This window comes from Ochlerotatus camptorhynchus, unplaced genomic scaffold, assembly GCF_037179485.1.
Source record: "Ochlerotatus camptorhynchus isolate MF236.1 unplaced genomic scaffold, CSIRO-AGI_Acam_v1.1 ptg000026l, whole genome shotgun sequence".
Taxonomy (NCBI): Eukaryota; Metazoa; Arthropoda; class Insecta; order Diptera; family Culicidae; genus Ochlerotatus; species Ochlerotatus camptorhynchus.
Genome location: NW_027040518.1, coordinates 672,202 through 692,742, shown reverse-complemented (window position 1 = coordinate 692,742; position 20,541 = coordinate 672,202). Strand labels below are relative to the sequence as shown.

The 20,541-nt window shown below is 38.9% G+C and overlaps 1 protein-coding gene across 1 annotated transcript in view; it reads right to left on the bottom strand.

Annotated features, from left to right (window-relative positions):
- Positions 1-1,031: 1,031 nt before the first annotated feature.
- LOC135708203 (mucin-2) overlaps positions 1,032-20,541 on the bottom strand; it is a 199,455-nt gene continuing 179,945 nt past the window's right edge. Inside the window, exons 2-5 of the mRNA XM_065230212.1 lie at positions 19,672-19,990; positions 5,121-5,358; positions 4,856-5,018; positions 1,032-4,301 (exon numbers count right to left, since the gene is read on the bottom strand). Of these exons, the coding sequence (XP_065086284.1) occupies positions 1,296-4,301; positions 4,856-5,018; positions 5,121-5,358; positions 19,672-19,990 (3,726 nt within the window). The 3' untranslated portion in view covers positions 1,032-1,295. The remainder of the gene's footprint in view (positions 4,302-4,855; positions 5,019-5,120; positions 5,359-19,671; positions 19,991-20,541) is intronic.

Sequence of the window (20,541 nt, the reverse complement as noted above, 5' to 3'; positions counted from 1 at the left end):
AGATTTCCAATTGGGAATCCAAGATGGTGAATATTAGTAAAAATTGAAGGGCATAGGCCTGTTAAATGTTTTAAAAACTAAAACTTTGAAAATAATCGAGATTTTGCAAACAAGAACATTTTTATTCGAAGAAATTTTAGACTGTGATTTTTCATAGCAAATTTTTCCTTCTTTAAAACATGAGCAGTTCTTTCGAGTTTTAATTGTTTCATGTGATGACATTTCTAGCTTAAGACTATTTATGGATGATTTTTTTCCTTCTTTGAAACATGAGCGGTTCTTTTGGGACTAATGGTTTTTAACATCATGGATGAAAAATGTATCAATTCTTAACTTAAAAAAAAATTAAGAGCAACAAATATGGAGTTAGACTTGCAAAGCGTGAGGTTTATGTAGTTTCCGAGACTTGTACTCTGAAAAATTTGAAATGATAGTGCAGGTCCGTCATTATGTCGGTCATAATTGGACTCCATCAAGTATTAATTGGCCTCCATCAAGTATGCCCTCAAATTGGAACAACGCCGATCCCAGCGGATATTTGTTTATAAGTGAATTAGCGTGAAAAACATGTTTTCTATTCAATCATCGACATCGATGGTCATTTTGATAGTTATGAAAAGATTCAAAACCGTGGAAATTGATTACTTTTATCGGCAATGGTCCTTGATTCATAACTTGATCCATCCACAAATGGCCGTAACTAGTATTGATTTGCCTTGCCACTTACAAAGATTATACAAAGATCTCGTGTTCCAAAATTATAATATAGCAAAAGTCTGAATACAATGTCATGCACGCAATCTTTACAGTTTATAAAATTTCCACCATCAAAAATTCCTCAGTAACGGCCATTTGTGGATTCTGTCAACCTTGTTCTGGCTACCTTTATATTCATAACATTTATTTCCCTCGCGAAAGTCGTGACTTTTCAGCAACTGCATGTTGACAACTTTAACACTCTAAAAGTCCTAACGCAATTCGTTTAGCAAGCCCATCGTGAAAGTCCCATGCACATCTTCCCCCTTTTCCCAACGCATCTCCCGTTTTCGCAAAGATTCGCGTCGAAAAATGCTCGTGTCGTCTATAAAAATAATCACATTTTTAAGTCTACAGAGGATGTGTGCCTTACTCCTCCGCAACACTTTTTTTTTCTTGCTCTATTCCCAATGTCCCAACACCATCACAATCGTTCGCTCACTCACAGGCACTCAGTCCCTTTCGCTCGGTCCTTCCACGCTTACATTCCACCCATTCGGCTTCTGTAGCACCACCGCCGGACTCGCCGTGGTCCTGTTTTATGATTCAAAGCGCATACTGGCCCTAACCACCGCTTCCATGTTATTTTTATTATCGTTTTGGTTTTCAAATCCCCGACCGCCGCTTTCGGCCATCAGAGCCGCCGCTTCGACAACCGTGGACCGACCATTGTTGAGAACGTCCCCACCGCCGCTGCCGCCGCCATCCTCGCGGCCATTATTTGCATTCATTAATTTTAAACTCTCGCTCATTTTCCTGCCTTCATCGGTGGACTGCTGATTATGAGCTGCTAACGAGCTGCTGCTGCTGCTTCTGGTCAGCAGCGAGGCACCTTGATGGAGCTTGACTTTCGGTCGGAAGCTTTTGATTCCGGAGTTGGATTTCGGGGGAAGGAGCGTAACCAGGGCTGAAGGGACGGAAGTGGTTGTGGCATAGCGAACGGCTCCCGAGGGGGTCGTAGCCAGCAGCCGGAGCATTTCCTCGTACTGGTTCGGATCGATGATTTCCACTTCCGCCTGACCGGCGTAGTATTCGGAGGAAAGCTCGGGCCCGGCTGGGGCGAGCATAACGGGGACAACGTCCCCGATGTCCTCGTTGATGACGGTGGGAGCTAGTTTGGCAAAAGGAGTTGTGATGAATGGTGGCGGTGTTGGGGTGGTGGTTCTGGGAGTTGTTGTTGTTGTTGTTGTTGAAGTGGTCTTCGTTGGGGCTTCAGTCGGGATGGTGGTTGTAGTTGAAGTAAGTCTGGTTGTTCGATTCGTGTTCTTGTTCTTCTTTCGCTTTGGTCGGGTTGGATTTCGGGTACGGTTCCTAGTGGAGCCGGCTTCCAGACGGGTTGCTGAACTCTTGTATTGGTTCTTGATTTTAGACAGCGAAGAGAATGGGGGTGATTTGCTTGAGGCTTCCGTCTGAATACCCAACTTGGATGCCAATGTGTCAAAAATGGCCGACAAATTCTGGAGGTTCGTTGAATTGTTACGCTTGCTCTGCAAATCTTCGATTTTTACGCTGGCCATCGTTGTTGGAAGTTGGATGTTTTCCACAATCAGTGCTTGCAAGGTTTCGTTAAATACCTTCCTCGTAGATTGCCGATTCGTCGCGGTCACTCGAGAACCGTTAACAAACTCCCACTTATTGATGGGGAAAAGTTCCGGAACCATCGCCGTAGCCGTCGGAACACTGGTTGTTGGGTTGTACTTGAGCGTTTCAACTTCAACGAACGTTGATCGTTTACTGCTGGTTGTCGTCTTGGGCTGCTCCGTAGTCGTTTCCGTAGTAGTCATCAGCATTTCCGTCGTCGAAGCTGGAGTTGTCTCCAGCTCGAATAGCTCCGTAGTCGTTACCAAGGATTCACTCGTACCAAACTCGAACGCCATTTCGGTGGAATTCTCCACGCTACTGCTCTCCACCGTCGAAGCCGTTACTGCTTCAGTGCTGTAAACCTCCTCATCCGGGCTTAGCCTGGACTCCACGTCCAGCAAATAATCCAGCGTATCGTTGAACTCATCCATCATCATCGTCGTAGTGGTATCCATTTCCGTATAGTTGGTAGCGCCATCGACCTGATAGTATTCTACGTACTCCTCCGTCGAGTTGACCAAACTCTCACTGATTCGTTCCACGTAAACTGGAGTCACCGTATACACGCTGGTCTTCATGCTCTCCGTAGTCGTTCTGTACGGAGTAGTCTTATTTTCCGGTTTCTTCGCAATGACACCTCCTCCCAAGTGTTCAAATTTCTTATCATCCAGTGTCATATTCATCAAATTTTCACTGATACTGATCGCCGTCGGAGTCATTTGCTTGAAATCTGGAATCTGTTCGATCGAGATCTTATCCACGGGAAGCGGGTATGGTTTGACGTCCATCCCACCTAGCGGTTCGATTCCCAGCGTGGAAGAACCGAAGCTAGGATTGGTGAAGCTCTGGTAGTAAATCTGACCGCTGGGACTTTCCGTGTAGAGTGAACTCTCGATGTCACTGTGCTTGTTTCGGTAGAGAATCTCCTCCGCCAGGGTGGGCTTCTTCTTTGGTGCCTTGGACGAGACGAACTTGTGCAATGGTATGCCTTTGGGCATGGTTGGCCGAATCGGTTGCCACGGTTGTTTGTCCAAAATTGGAGCACTCGTGAACAGGCTGACGTCCAATTTGGGTATATTTTCATCCACTCGTTTCTGCGCGGTCTCTTCCTCCGGCAGGCTATCGTTGATGATGGCCTGCAAAAAGTCCTCCAACAGCGTGTCATTGTGGTCGCTAATTGGCAGATATGTCGCCGACTCGGATTCTTCCGACGTGATTGGTGTTGTGCTGCGGCTTGTAGTGCTCTTTAACGTCGTTCTGGGGGTGGAGGTCGTTGTGGTGGCTTCTGTCGTCGTCGTCGTCGTCGTTGTCATCGGTGTTGAGGGGACAGCAGTGGTGGTAGTCGTCGTCGTCGTCGTGGTGGTAGTGCTAGTCGTCCTGCGGCTCGTAGACGAGCTCCGACTACCAGAATTAGTTTTAATTTTCTTCGTTGTCGCACCGTGTTTGTCCGTTTTTTCAATCTTGGCTGTCGCCGTTTCATATTTTGGTTTGCCTCCGGTGGCGGTCGGTCGCATCGTTGATGAGGATAGCGACACTTTTTCCTGTTCCCCGTACGAGCCTTTCACGTTTTCACTCTGCCGCTTATCACCGCCGCCCCCACCGTTGCGTACCTTAAGCTGAGCCGGACTGACGGCGAATGGTTTCAGGGTGACTGTCACCCCCGCCGAACTACTTCCCGCTGCCGTGCCGCGCTTCTGCGTGATGTCCGCATCTGTTTTCGTTATCTCAAATGATCCTTGTATAACCGGTAAATTATCCATGTCAATGTCAGATTCACCATCTGCTTGCTGGGTCTGCTGTTGGGGCTGCCGGGGTTGGGGCCTTTTGTCGCCAGCACTCGTCGACGGAACGGTGGAGGTGGACAGTTTTGGCGTGAACTTGTGGATGGTTTTCTCGATTACGCCGGACTTTTTCGCTGGTGGGCCATAACGGTCCTCCGGTGTTCGGTTGGCGGGTGGGAATGGCTGTTGATTTGAGAGAGAGAAGGATGTTTTTTGTGATTATTGAGGGATTATTATTGCAGCAATAATGTTTAAGCATTAAGCAATAAAAATAAAACGGTTGTACCAAACTAAAGGAAAGCGGAACGAATTACTTGAATGCACAAATTAAAGGGGAAACGAAAGATTATAAATAAGCCTACGGAAAAATAACCATAGATTACCAACCAGATAAATAGCAAGACATTTGTTTGTTCAAATCCAGTAAAAAAAACAGAGATTATAAAAAACCCTAGGTACGAAAATTTTAGTTGTGAAAAACAAAGAAAAGTTATTGAATGGTATGTAGGCAAATATGGATACGAAAACTATCTAAAAAAAAAGCATTTAATTTTCAAATGAGAAGCGACAAAAGAAATTAAATAATTGATAGAAGAAACAAGTAAAACTATAAATCTGAAAACCACAGACAATAAACCATACATGTGCTATGCAATATTTAGTCAAATAAAAAAAAAGCATTTAGTGAAAAAAGCTTCATAACAAAAGCTGTTAACGGAAATGCCATATTTCCTTACCTCCTCCTTCTTGAGAAACGCCGTCTTCAGTACCTCTTGATCCAGTAACCGTTTGATCTCTATCGTATCCGGATCCACTCTAATATTCTTGAAGGCGGAATTCGGATTGGCCAGCTCGCTCAGCACCGCCTGTCGGATATGCTCCTCCACGTTGTTAATCGTTCTGAAGCGAGCCCAAAAGAAAAAGCACCATGAAACACATGTAAATTATGCCCTGCACCCACCGCTTGTATGATTACAGCCCCCAACGGAAAAGTCCACTTACATTTTAATCCTCCTCATGTCGAGAAACACCCGGAAGCTGAGCACAATGGTTGGCCCGTCGCCAAAGTCCATTACTTCCGTCCGGGACACGGTGAGGCCACTCTGCTCCAGCGACGTGTCGACGAGCCGCTCGTAGAAGGCCGACTTTTGCCGGAAGACGGGGGTGTTGTTCGAGCGCAGCCCGGTCGTGTAGATGTCCCCCCGGGTCACCCGGAACGTGCAATCGAAGGCCAGGATGGCTGAAAATGAATACGGAGAAGACGGAAAGTTATTCGGTAGGTTCGGTGGCGTGACGGGTCAGTATCTTTTTTTTTTTTTTGCTTGTGCCACTTAGGTGACGATGTGGTACGGAGAAGAGTTCGAGTTTGTAATTCAATTAGGAAGGTGTCGGTGAATGGTCTCCAGTTCTATACGACAATGGATGAATGCTTTTTGCGATGCACAGTGGGACGAAATCAAAAAAAGAGGGACATGACACATTTGCGACGAAACTATTGAGTGTAACATTTTGATGTCTTCTGAAATGTTTCTTAAATTTTAATATAATTTGTTGCACTGGTGAACTATTTTGCTTAAAGGGGCTATACACTAAGATAAATAAAAAATAATTTTTTATGTCTTGTTAAAACTGATGATCATCTATGGAAACATTGTACATGAACTCGTTTTAAGAAACTTTGTCGAGGACGTCAATTTTCTATCTCTCAAGAGGACGAAGTCATAGGGTGAAAATAAAGTACAAACGGTAGTACCCCCTTAAAAACCGTTTTTTACCATAACTTTTTAGTTTGAATTTTCTTTTTTTTATGTTCTACAAAGTTGTAAGTGCTCTAAAACTGCACACTACTTTGGTTTAAGGATTTAAGACCCTTTCTATATTTTTTAACGCTATCTGTAAAGGGGTGTATCTTCCAGGTTAGCAGGTATTAGCAGCTAATCTCAACGTTATTTTGTTCAGCGTCTTCTACTCTATACAGGGGCTTCCCTTAGCTCAGTCGGTAAAGGCACAGCTACAAAGCAAGACCATGCTGGAGGTGGCTGGGTTCGATTCCCGGTCCGGTCTAAGAATTTTTCAGGTTGGAAAATTTCTCGACTTCTCTGGGCATAGAAGTATGATTGGACTTGCCACACAATCATATCAATGCAAAAATGGTACAGGCATCGAAAGCTCTAAATTAATAACTGTGGAAGTGCATCTAGAACACTAAGTTGAGAGCGCGCAATAAGCTAAAATGCGATATGCAATAGGCTTGAGATGCAAAGAAGAAGAAGAAGAATCTTCTACTCTATTGTTGCATATACAATTCATTTTTTATGCTTATTCTGGTCGCAAACTACTAGGAAAAATTTGAACGAATTTGGTTATAATCTCGATTTGCGGGAGAATTTTAAATTTTGTATGGGAAACCGAATGATCCTAGACATTTCTAGATAGAGCTGGAATTAGGGCGTAACAGCTTTTGTAAACAATGGCTTCTCTCGATGATTTCTAAAAAGTCAAGGCTCGCCCACACAAATCAACATCATCATCGGACAAGGCAAGACTTCTCCTACCCGATGGTTATGTTGGATTGAGTGGGCGTGCCTTGAATTCCTAGAAATCATCGAAAGAAGTCATTGTTTACAAAAGCTCTATCTAGATTTGCTTACGAAAAAATCCAAATATTGCTCAAATTTCACCAAAATTCGAACTTAGATTGACCAAACAACTTTGTCAAAGCTGCAACTCACTCTTATGTACATACTTGGAAAAATGGTTATGAAAACAGCAAAACGTAACAAAACATTGTGGTACTTTATTAGAAAATTTATTAGACATCCCCTTGGATCCCCCTATGAATTGTGTATGTAACAGTAGCATATAGGTTGCTGAAAGAAATCACGTTGAGTTTAGCTGCTAATACCTACTAACCTGCAAGATACACCCCTTTAATGTTAGTGTTGCAAAATTATAAATACGGATGAAAATCCTTTACATAGCGATTTGCTTTATTGAACAAAAATGTGCATTTTTAGAGCAATTACAACTTTGTAGATCAATTTAAAAAATAAAAATTCAAAGTAAAAAGTTATGGTAAAAAAAGGTTTTTAAGGGGGTACTACCATGTACTACCGTTTGTATTCCATTTTCACCCTATACCTTTGTCCACTTGAGAGATAGCAAGACGTGAACATATACAAAGTTTCTTAAAATGACTTCATCTTCAATTTTTCCAAGATGTTCATCAATTTCAATAAGAAATAGAAAAGTTATTTTAAAACTAATCCATGTAACCCAGCAATTCTACCAGCTATGGGAACTTTTCCTATGCCTAACTATCGTGATGGCCTACTTGAGCGAGTTTTCAAGAAATTCGTGGAAAAGTCAGTGCTTACGTTTGTGACATTGGCCCTTATGAAAGAAAAGCATGTATTTGATTGCATGATCCGTACACGCTGTTTGAAAGCTACCCGAATTTAAGTAAAATCCTGGTCAAACTAAACCTATCAAAAAAATGGTGAACTATGTTGGGAGTGACGGACTAACAATTGAAAAACTTCGGTCGGATCCATGCCAATGTTGTCCATTTGTCAACTTGTCACTCCCAACATAGTTTACCCAATGTTGAGTAGGTTCAGTTTTGACCGTTCGGGGAAGATTCTACTCAAATTTGAGTATTTTTGAAATAACGTGTAAGTATTGACGTTGAGGGCGGCTATGTACCTCTTTACTCCTATGATAAAATCACATCTGTAAATCTGTGCTTGAAATCTAGCGGATTTTTTTTTCGTATTTCTTAACTCCACCATGGCACCAGCGAGCCGCTATCTCTTCATGCAAAGATTAACAGTATCTTATATGAGATATTCACGTATAGACTGACGTTCGCATTTTACCATAATAGGAATAAAGAGTTACAGAATGACCGAAAAGGCGAATTGTCAAGGTAATGCGACCATTGGCGTTAACGGCGACTCTGTAGCTCTTTACTCCAATGGTAAAATCCATAAGCAAACGTCAGACTGTGCGTGAAACATGGCGGACTTCGTACATCCTTCACTCCACTGAAAATTCCCATAAGATACTGTCAATCTTTGCTAGAAGAGACGATTTTTCAACGGTGCCGTCAACGCCAATTCGTGTTTCGACTAGCTTTAGGTCACAGGGGGCTTATCAAAGGATTTATTAACGCGTGTTTTCAAGTCAGGCAGAAGTCAAGCAGGCGTGTTGTAAACCAGTCATATTGTAGATAATGCAATTTGAAGATCTTTGTGTTGAGATTTGAGCAGAAACATTCAATTAATTATATGGTTTGAGTAGTTGCTATACTGAAGATTCGAGAGATGTCGCACCTTCAGTGGTAGGAAAATCATTTTTGCAGTATGGAGCAGTGTTGGCAAAATCATCAATCAAATTATATTTTTCCGCTCTCATACGCTCTCAATAGAGCATTTCTAGCTCAAATCGTTAAAAAAAATGTCAATATTGTCTCGACCCCTTCTGATTTGAATGAAACATTGCTCACGTGTTCGCTGCTACTAATGGTTGCATTTTTCATTTAAATATGATTTTTTCCTCCAGAGTAACTTTTGAAAAGGGCGTATAAAAAATGGATTATTTTTTTTCCAAAAAATCATAACTTGAAAACTATTGATCTGATCAAAACGGCATATGAGAAGAAGTTTTAGGTAATTAAATTATCTTTGCGGAAAAAAATTACTGAAAGAAAAAACTTCGTAAATTAGTATTTAAAAAACGTAAAACGATGATTATCTCAAAACACCCCCCCCTTCGATCTTTATATTTTTTTTTTTCAAGAAAATTGATGGAATACCCTCAAATTTCGTGAAAAGTGTATGCTGGTTACTTTCTTAAAAAGAAAGCTATAATTTTTTAAATTTTTGTTGATTTTTACAAGTTGATGAAAATGCATAGTTTTTTGTAAAATATTAATTTATTTGGATTCTACGCATAATTTTCGATAACTTTGCATATAGAAACTTTTTTCCTAAGTCCAGCCGTTCTCAAGTTAATGCGAATTAAAAAAATATAATTATAACAATTTTCAATATATTAGGCCATTTTCAAATGTTCGTCGAGATGTCCAGCAACCAGATTTTATTTCATGATTGTATATTAAAAACCAAACAATTCATTCTCAGATATGGTAGCTGTCAGACTTACCCGTTTCTATCTAGAGACAGCGGAAGAGAAGCACGTTGATGTGGTCAAATGAAAGATTTGTTGAGATAAGAAACAGTATATATTTATTATTTTATTTTACAACTCATATTATTTGAATACATTGAATAATTTGGGTGTATCGTTTGAATTAGAGAATATTTTTACTGTAATTTGGTTGTATGAAACTGGAATATAGCAATGATATTTTCGAGTTCCAGGAATTGGTTTCACTTTCTTAAAAATTGGATCAAATTCCGTGCCAGCCTTTTTGTATTCTTCCGTAGAAACATAACAAAATGACATTTTTGTTTGAAGATCTTCTTTACGACTATTTGCCCAGTCGTACAGTTGTTTAGGGTTCGTTATAGGGTGCTCGTGTTGCTTAGCTAAACTTGCTCTGGTTGCCATTCTCTTAAGGGTACCGCCAATCGCATCACAAGGACCTTTGCCGTGTGAAGTTGCAAAAAAATGCCATTCCATTTCTACATTATGCTTATCTTTAAATCCACAAAGGCTAGCAAAGTTTATATGTTTTTGTATTGTGATGCTGCTCTATCTAACATAAAAATACACTTTTGGACTGTTATTTGCGACTTTAAAAATTCTAATAATTTTGAGATAAACAACTGAACTGCTACTGTGTCATGCTTTGAAATTGATTTAGGTGGAGGTTTACAACACTTGAAATTGTTATCCATCGTAAAAAAATTCTTGCTTTTTAACTTGAAACGCTAAGAGAGATGAACTGAATGGAACAGGTCAAGAACTTGACTTAAATGATCTTTATTTCTTGTATTGTGTGGTTTACATGTATACCTTATCAAGTGACACAGATGCGTCTTTTCAGCTTTAGTTCCTTTTCAATTAAAATTATTATTAATTACAGTTCCTAGTCCTATCAGGCCTGTTTTAAGAATGACCATCTTGGTGGGATTGGTTTGTTTAAAATTTGAAAAAGGGAGACTACTTATAACTACTATTTACAACTACAACTAACCTATTGTTCTGATAAAATACATTTTTGTGCTAATTTAGTCTTAATTTCGTTAATTCGGGAATCTATTTTGGCAATGCCTGCCTCTTCATGTAAATTTGTTATTCTAGTGTCGAAAGGACGATCAAGAACCATCCTCAGCACTCTATTCTGAGTGATTTGGATTTTGTGCTTGTGAGTCTGTGCACATGATTCCCACAGGGGAGCTGCATAGAGGATCGCAGGTGCTATTATTTGACAGCCAGTTTGTTCACCCTTGAGAGGCGGGATCTGCGGCAAATCAGCGGATACAGAACAGGTGAAGAACGTCCCAATATATATATATATGTAGCAGAATAATTACAATGTTGACATTATACCTATCTTCATTGGGTACAATTGATTATAGCAAACTTTTTTAAGTGTGAGTGTAAGAAGCCTCCACGGGGTGCCTTTTTATGTAGTTGTGATATCGCGGGATGAGCTCTTAAGGCACAATATGGTATACGTCAGAGAAGTACCTAGAGAATTTATCTCAATTACAGGTTTAATAACATATTTGTTTACCTGTTTATGTTTTGAGCCTCTGTTATGACATACACAATTCTATCCAGGTATACAACTAATAGAGGACAGAAAAAAGGCACATGAGTGGGTTTGTTGATTATTTGGGTATATTTGAGAGTATTTACTTATAAACTTGTTTCTTTTCTGCTGCGTCTAAATAGAAACGGGTAAGTCTGACAGCTACCATATTTGATAATGAATTGTTTGTTTTTTAATATATATTCATGGAAAAACATCTCGTTGCTGGACATCACGACTAACATTTGAAAATGGCCCAAAATGTAGAAAATTATTATAATTATTTTTTTAAATTGCATTAACTTGCATTAAACGGCTGGACTTAGGAAAAAAGTTTTTATTTGCAAAGTTTTTGAAAATTATGCGTAGAATCCAAATAAATTACTATTTTACTAAAAAATATGCAATTTCACCAACTTGCAAAAACCAACATAAATTTCAAAAATTATAGATTTTTTTTTAAGAAAGTTACCAGCATACACTCTTCACCAAATATTAGGGCATTTTTTCAGTTTTCTTGAAAAAAAAATTGTAAAGATCGAAGGGGGGTTGTTTTGAGATAATCATCGTTTTACGTTTTTTAAATACTAATTTACTAAGTTTTTCTTTCAGTGTTTTTTTTTCCGCAAAGATAATTTAACTACCTAAAACTTCTTCTGATATGTCATTTTGATCAGATCAATAGTTTTCAAGTTATGATTTTTTGAAAAAAAAAATAATCCATTTTTTTTATACGCCCTTTTCAAAAGTTACTCTGGAGGAAAAAATCATATTTAAATGAAACATGCAACCATTAGTAGCAGCGAACACGTGAGAAATGTTTCATTCAAATCGGAAACACTCATGACCAACCGGTTTGCGTTTTGGGCTGGAAATGCTCAATATCAAGCGTGATATTGTAACAAAATATCATACTTGATATTGATTTAACAAGCTCCTTTGATATTGCGAGACTATTCACAACGTGCAAAAATCAAGCGGAGAGTTGACTAGACACAAAAATCATTCCGTTGCACATCGTTTTCTTAGAAAGAGAAAGTATATACTGTTCAACGATGCGAGACTGCTGGCAGCCGTTGTGGAAAATTCGGTTGCGGACGGGTGTAAAGCAAAAATCATTAAACTCAATCTCACCACAGTTTGTTGAGATTTACAGCTGGTGAGTTTCGTTAGCTTGATATTCCGAGCTGCGATATCACAGCTGGCAAAATCAACCGTAGCTGTATGCCTGTTGATTTTTGTCTACGAAAGTCAAGCGTAATCTTGAGCATTGGTGAGATTTGATTTTTTGATATTTTCCCAACACTGGTATGGAGAATATCAGAAAATCCACGATTTGTGACTAAACATGCTTTCACAGAAGGAAACAAATAAACGAGTGTTTACCTTATCACCATAGTAATGTACTCGTGCAATTTTTGTGCATCTAAGACGATAATGAATAAAAACTGAAAATTTTCATGCATTTCCAAATGGTTTCCTACCATTCCCATACTTTCGAAAGTGACTGGCCCTCTGGATGTGGATGATGTCAAAAACAACAAAACATGATTAATTGAAAAAAATTGAGAAACATGCAGAGGGTTGAAACTAGTAATGGGCGATCTTGGATCGAAACACTAAAGATCGATTCTTTTGGTTCGATTAACCGATTTTTTGAATCGATCTCAAACACAACAAAAATCGACTGGATCGATCCTTTTCATTAGATTTTTGTTCCGATCCAACATTTATTTTCAATTTTGCAATTTAATATTGATTTTTTTTTGTCTTCACCTTTGCACATCTCTTGCCTGGAACATGGATTCTGCCAACAACCAGTGTGATAGTTCAGTAGAAACATTCACTTCTTATGACATATTTAGGTTCTTCAGTCCTCTGCTATGTCAGAACTGGATCGCCATGGCAGGGCTGGTAGTGCTGAGGCAATATATAGCAGTGACTTTTGTGACGAAAATTACGGAAATAGTGACCAAATAGTGATTTTTTAAATAATTAATAAGTAACAAATTTATCATTTGATTTGATATTGAATTGTTTTTATGTCATCCAACTTAAAATGACAATTTCATAAATTATTATAATTAAATCGAACCTCACAAATGAATTTCCTATAAAGAGCATTTAAAGTGATTTGAATGCTTTCCTTTTGATTACGTTATACATGATGACTAACAAATGGTAATTTCCAGATTTTCCCGGATTTTTTTTAAATTTTACTGGTTGTGTGAAAAACGTTTATATTAATGTATAAACCAATGAAGCCACTAGCTATAATGGGGTGAATATATCATAACAAAGACAGCATTTTTTGTTTTTATAAAAAAAAAAAAGCATTTTTTGTTTTCGAAGATCTTGAATTTGAGACTTCGTTCGAAATATTGAAAATTAGATGTAGATAACTTTGATAATTCGCTAAGATTTTTTCACAAAATTTCTTCAGAATGATCTCAAGAACTTTTTAGAATCATTCCCCCTCTCTTAAACTTGCCTCTAAAATAAGCTTAACAAAATAATATTGCATTCTTGAAATCCCTTGCAGAACAATTAACAAAATGTTTGTAAATAGATTATGTTCGTAGTTGAAGATGCTTATCGTCAAATATCAGACTTAAAGAGATGAAAGTATAGAGTTGATAGTTCCGTTACAGTACGGCAATGTGAGAATTATGTATAGAAAGTAGTATACGAGCAAAGGTCACCTTTGATTAAGGCACGAATCGGATCGAGCATTCTTTTTATAAAACTCACATGTTGATGGATGGTGAAGGGTATTCCCCCCCGCCATCACTGGCAAAATCGAGGATCGCCGATGTGCGGACACAGTTCTATCGATTGTTTCACACTCAAGTTGCCATCTGACATGCATTTATCCGATTGCTCTCCTCAAAAATGCCCTTTACTCGTTTTCAGCTCTCTATATACAATTTTCACACTGCCTTACTATAATGGAACTATGAAGTTTATACTTTCATCTCCTCATCCATGAAGTAATGAAACAAGATTAGCTAGAGTGTTTTTTATTTTTTTCATGATGCTTCCAGGAATTCCTTAAAGCTTCTTTCCATAAATCCACTTTAAATTTACTTGAATTCTGCTTAAAATTATCATGCAATTAACCACAGAAAATTAATAAATTTTTCCTTGGAAGAATCTTGGAGTTCTCCCCTGAGTTGTATTGGGAATTCCTTTCATATTTTCCTCAGAATTTCCGTGCAATTTTCCAAAATTCATGTCAGAATACTCTTGAAACTCTTATCAGAGTTACTTTGAGATTGAACCCTCTGAATGCGATTCCATTGGAATTCTTCTCGCAATTTATTTCGAACTCTTTAGAGTTTTCTTGGAAATATCCTCTGAAATCACCCCAGAACTCTTTTACAAGCATTAGCAAAGATCATCTCTCAGAGCTCCCTTAAAAAAATCAGGGCCTATTTTGAATTATAATTATAGTTGGACCTAGAATCCTTATCCAATCATTATTGAATACTTCGTTATAATGCACATAGAGCTCTAGTCTCAATTATATTGGAATGATTTCCAAAATTGTTTTGGAGCTGAATTTTGCGTCTTTAATTATTTAAACAATAATCAAAAGCGGCGCTCGTATGTGTCAGTCTCAGAGTCGGTTTTTCAACTTTGCTTAAGCTTTTAGCAGGTTTAACTATATTGATGAATCTGATTTTAGAGCGGAGGTGAAGAAATCGGCCCTCAAATCACTTAATTTTACATGAGACTTTCATGGTCTGTACATTGGTATTATTCTCTGAAATAACTTGCTATCATCCCTAGAATTCCTTTAAAAGACTTCTGAAGGTCTAGCACAGAAAAATACCATTTAAAAGTTTCCAAGGTTTAGAGTTTATTTTCGGGGAAAGGAGGTATGTTTCCCCGGTTCGTAATCGAAATTGAAGGCATTTCCAAGTATTTTTTCCTGATTTTTTTTTAAAGTTTCTCGAATGTTTGCGGTTCACTGGCCACCCTGCGAATGTACTACACAATTTATATCTAAATGGTATCAATCTTCACACTAAATAACTATTATAAGTGAAATGTCATGACAAGATAGCTTATGTAACGTAATATCTTTATAATTTGGCTTAGACTGAACCTGGCGTTAATCTGCACCAACTTTCCTATGATTCTTTATATTTGAATTATTTTTGTGCTGTTATGAAAAATGAATCGATTCAAAAGATCGATTGAAAATGATTGATTAAATCGGTGAATCGATTACTTTCAAAAAACAAAAATCGATTAACTAAGATCGATTCTTGCCTCAAGATCGCCCAATGCTAGTTGAAATCTTGCGTGCTACCACCCTGGCCATATTCACCTACCGATTTATCGGTAGTCCTACCAATTTTTGGGATGCCTACCGATTCACAGACGAAAGGTTCAAAACTACCGATTTTACACTTTTCCTACCGAGAATCACAGATTTTAAGTAATCTTGAAAAATGTTCAACACCTTTGTTTTGTTTTCCACGTAGTCAGTCAATTGGGTTGTTTATATTCGAAAAATAGTCCAATTAATCTCGATTTTTAAATCAAGATTTACATTTTTGATCGTTGTCACTAAATCTATGCGTTGACAACTCGCTCACATACAAAGCCCCACCAAGGGGTGCTAAGATGGTGATTGTTGTTAATGTAATCGTACTTATTTTAAATAGTTCCAGCGTACCAAAATTGACGAAATTTTGGATTTTGAATCCATTTTTAATGCAAATAACGAATATGTATTTACCTCAATACCCCTAAACAACGATATTTGATCGAACGCGACGCGTTTTGCAATCCAGACGGATGAGTTTTTTTTACGTCTAATTGACTTTCTCTGTCTGTCTATGATGCTATTTTTTTTTCTCCCTTTTTTGTTCCCATATTCCGTCCGTCCTGCTTACACTTACTTGTTATGATTAGACTAGAGTCGGAATCACGCCAAGAGAAAAAAAAAAGAGTTGAACTCGCATCACGGTTTTCGAAAGATTCCCTTTCTTTTCACTTGGCAACAGACGACTTCTACATCAACTTCAAATGACTTCTAGCGAGAGAAAATCAGTGATTTTGTCAAATTATCTTAACAAAAACTACAGGGGACAGCCCTGTAGGGTTCTACGCAATGGTGACGTAGGACTACGTGGTCTGATATAATAAATCTTATTTGTTAACTGCAGCAGGAGCTTGTGTTTTGTTTAGGAATAGGAATGTGAGGATTTTCTCTGTGTATACTGCGAAACCGAACTTTTTGTCAGTGCGAACCTCAAGCTGAGCTAGGTTTTAAAAACAAACGAGCAAACTGACGTTTGTCAGAAAACAAGCAGACACAATCTTGATACCCGATCCAGGTTGGAACTGAATAATAAACGAATTCGCTAATAGATGGCCCACAGTGACTCACGAAGAGCTACTGATTCCGATCAATAGCGGTGCAGCTTCTTCTTCCTTCTACGGATGCTCATGTGGGCTGCAACTCGCAGCTTGCAGGTAGCCATTCGTTGTGTACTGGAGAACAATGTTCAACGCCACGCTCCGAAAGTATTGCTGCTGCTGATGCTGACGAGCGGACACCACCACACAACGGTGATTGGAACTGAATCCGATTAGCGGTTGTGGGTAGCCTTGATCGCTAGCTGCTTGTGGGAGAACACCAGCACTCATAACGCGGTGATTAAATAAACACCGTTTGGTGAGACCGGAATTTTGAAATCTGTGTTAGGGAAATGGCTTTTCGCAGGAAATAATTTTGATTATCATAGTTACAGTTGCAGATTCATGCATTTTTCAATAGTGACATTTTGAAAAATGATAAAGTCTCAATTTTAACAGTTGCGTAGAAATATTTCTGATCGATTGATGATAAAGTTATTGAAATTAGTCCAGGAGCAGCTGAGTTATTAACGTTCAAAATCTTTCATAATTTTGTTACATGTTCCATTTTTGGTTTTCACAAATTGTACCTCCATATAGAAATCACAGACGTAGTCCTACGTCAAAAATAGTAGAAATTCTCATTTCTTGTCATAACCGAACGTATCCCATGACAATTTAATGCACACGCATTGATGTTTTTGATCATTTCTTCGATTATATTTTATTGCAATACCTTTCGTGGACTTTTGCACCATAGGTAGCCGGTTTGACAGTTCAATATGAAGACTTGGCTTCACTTTTGGCGTGACTCATTATACACCGACTCTAGATTAGACTATCCAATGTGAATTGCGCGTGATTTGTATTCATCCTTCCTCCGCTCACAAAGGTTTTAAGTTTTGGGAAGCCTTTTAAAGACGGCCTACCGACAACTACCGATAAACGTTTTGAGAAGCTACCGATAATGAAAAAAAAAATAATCTGGCCTCCCTGCGTGTTACAGGTATCGACAAGCGCTCGATTTATCTTGTCCTTCTTGCAAAATTCTTGCGAATGAAGGTCAACTCAAAACGCAATATCTAGAGATTTATGTCTGTTTTACGTGTTAATTCCAAGAAGAAGAAGAAGTTCCATCACAGTTATTTAAAGAAAAAAAAATGCTGTTTACATTTGTTATCTAAGTGTATCACAGAGAAAGAAAATTGAAAAAAATTCGCCCACGCAAATTTAAAGAAATAACCTAGTATTCGCTTGGAGCTTCTCTAGTTCTGGTCATAGTTTCAAAAAAGCAATACCTATCGCTTTCAAAACTGAATTGTAAACAGTTAACACATGTGTAGTATACCATTCTCACATAGCTAACAAAACCCCAATCAATGCGAACCATGCTAATAAATTATCCACTCCAGGCACCGAGCCATCGCTCGGGCAAGAATGCAATTATGCAACTTTACACGACCCATATGTTTGTCACTCGTCACTAGAACTGCAGCACTCCCTCGTCCTCTTCCACCCTTCCCGGGTGGACCAAGGTTGTTCGCGCAGCAAGAAATATTTCGAATGACAACGCCGGGCGCTCAACCAAAATATAACCATTATTTCCGATATTGCTAGGATGCGCATTTTTGGTGTCACTGCAGTCGTCTCACTCTTTTTCCCAAATGACTCTTTTCAACATTCATGAATCAATGTAACTAAAACTGTATAAAAGGAAAATGCATTTCAATAAACAGAAAGATTCTTAGCTCGACCCGACTTCACAGTTGGCTTATCGAATAACTTCACAAAATAAGAAGCTAGTATTCTCTTTGCGACTCTACTACTGGTTCTCCCAGCTAGGCTCGCTAAAGTTGAGAAAGTCCCGTATGTGATTCGGTATGTGCGCGCGTTAATCCTTTAACTCGATAAAGAAGTCTAGTGTTCGCGCGCGCCAAATTGTAGGATATCCGAAGATATCAAACATGGCTGCTTAAAATCACATTTTTTTATGTGACCTGCCGCTTTTTATACAAACTTTAATTTATGTTATGTTGCGTGAAGCAAGATGATGCATTTTTTAAAGCTAGATTTAAAATTATAAATAAAGAACGTAAATGATTAAAGCAATAAAAAGTCATGAGTTCAAGAGTGCTTAGAAGGCATAGAAGCATAAACCTCGTAAGAATTATTTTAATAGAATTTACTACCTCCTTGATATCCTTTCTCATTTTACAGCTGGTATAATAATTTTGACAAATCTATGTCCTACTCTAGGAGAAATGGATGTAATGTCGGCCTAAATTCCCCTAATTTGGGCACATACATAAATTCAAAAAACGACTAAATTTTCAATAGTGACCAAAAATATTCATAAGCACCTTCCCAATGAGGTGTTCTCATATAGAAAAAAATGATAAATAGCAGATTTTTCGCAAAGGGCCCAATCTTAGACCCATAGGCCAACATTAGAGCCATTTCCCCTATATAAAAAAAAATCTGTCGATCTGTCTGGCCCTTGAAGATTCGGAAACTACTGAACCAATCGGCGTGAACATTTTTATGCAGGATAATGTAATGGATATTTTTGGTTTGCTATTGAAAATTTAGTCGATTGCTGAATTTATGTATGGGCCCAAAATTAGGGGCATTTAGGCCGACATTACATCCATTTCCCCTATATAGATTATATCTGATCAAAAACAATACGAAACTTCAGTAATCAAATACACCCGCTGTTCAATTTTGGACCATTTAACGGTACGTATTATATTGAATATCATAAAATAAACATCCTGAATCTTAAAAAATCTAAACCCAAATCCAAGTTGCAATATGATTCAATTTTCCTGAACCCTTCAACAATATTTCAGAACCCGAGTTACGACCAATTTCTCTCTCGTCATCACATAAAGACATCCAATATCAGTTTTCTCTGGGTCACCACAAAGTATGGGCACCCCACTTCAAATCCCAAACAGCAAATGACGCAAGATAAATCATTTGTCGATGCAATAAAACTTACAGTGGCACAAACACACACACACACACACACACACACACACAAACGGATGTTATTTATGAAAGTTTAGCCTTTTTTCGGTCTTTCTTTTTTTTTATGACCTGTCCCTCACTGTCAGAGAAAACAGCAAAGCCAACAGGGCATCCTTTAATGACTTTTTCAAGGGCCACAACCACCTCCTGGCGGCACCGGCTTGGGGAGAAAAACAATAAAATATAAAACTGGACCACCGACCGTTCGTTCCGTTGCAGCTTACTGACTTGGGTTCGCCCGAAATGCGATGGCTGGCATATGATGTCCGGTCCCGAATTTGGACGCCGCACAAAAGCAGCGTCACCATAACAATATCAATTTCCCTCCATCCCAAAAAAAAAAAAAATCGGCAGGAAGCATCAAATGAAAACGTAAAAAAAAAATAATACATCGAACGAGACAAGATAGTAGTTGATACTCACAGTCGCTGAGGTCCGCCTTGAATGCGCTAAAGTAGAACGCCAACGCTGCCACACAGAGCACGGCCAGGACCACGATGAAGGCAGCCGACATCAATAGGATGGAGACCGATCTGAAGTTTTTCTGCTTCTTGCCGTACATTGACGAGGACAGATTCCGGGTATCGCGCCATAAACCCCAGGACGTGTAGCCGTAGTGGCTGCTGAGGCTCATATCCGTCGGGTAGGAGTACTTGCTCATGTGGGTGTACGGGGCACAGCCGCCTCCCATCAGCGTAGATCGCCGTCCGATGGTGTTCTGGTACGAGGAGTACTCCGCCGCCTGCAAGGGAAGAACAGAAACAGAAATGCACACGGGTTAGATTCGGATGGAAAACGGAAAAATGTCATTAAATAAATGTGGTAACATCACGAAATCTGTGCTGCACTTGTACTTTCGCCACCGGCAGCTGCGCGCTCAGGATATTTGCGGTGAAACAGAGCAGAACGAAACTAGAAAGGAAATCAGCTCTGCTGCTCTCCTGGTTGATGGTCGTGTAGAACAAATTTAGAACAATTTCCCAGAAGCAACAATGGTGACTCGCAATGTGCTGCTCTGGGGTCTGGTCAACCCACATCTAGGGCAACCGGATATGAGCTGCTTATTGAGGTACGTGGTAATGTACGGAAGAAGAGGTTCTGATTTATTTTGCTGACATGATGCACACAAAAAACTGTAACAGAATGGAACGAATGGTCTTTGACGTGTACGGGTAATTAGAATTGGATGCAACTGTGGACAAAGTTTCATTATGGTGGAACCATCGAAGGGAAAATAGTGTTTGGTTATTTTACTGGAAGAGATTTATCCTGTAATGGTCATTGGAATCGAAA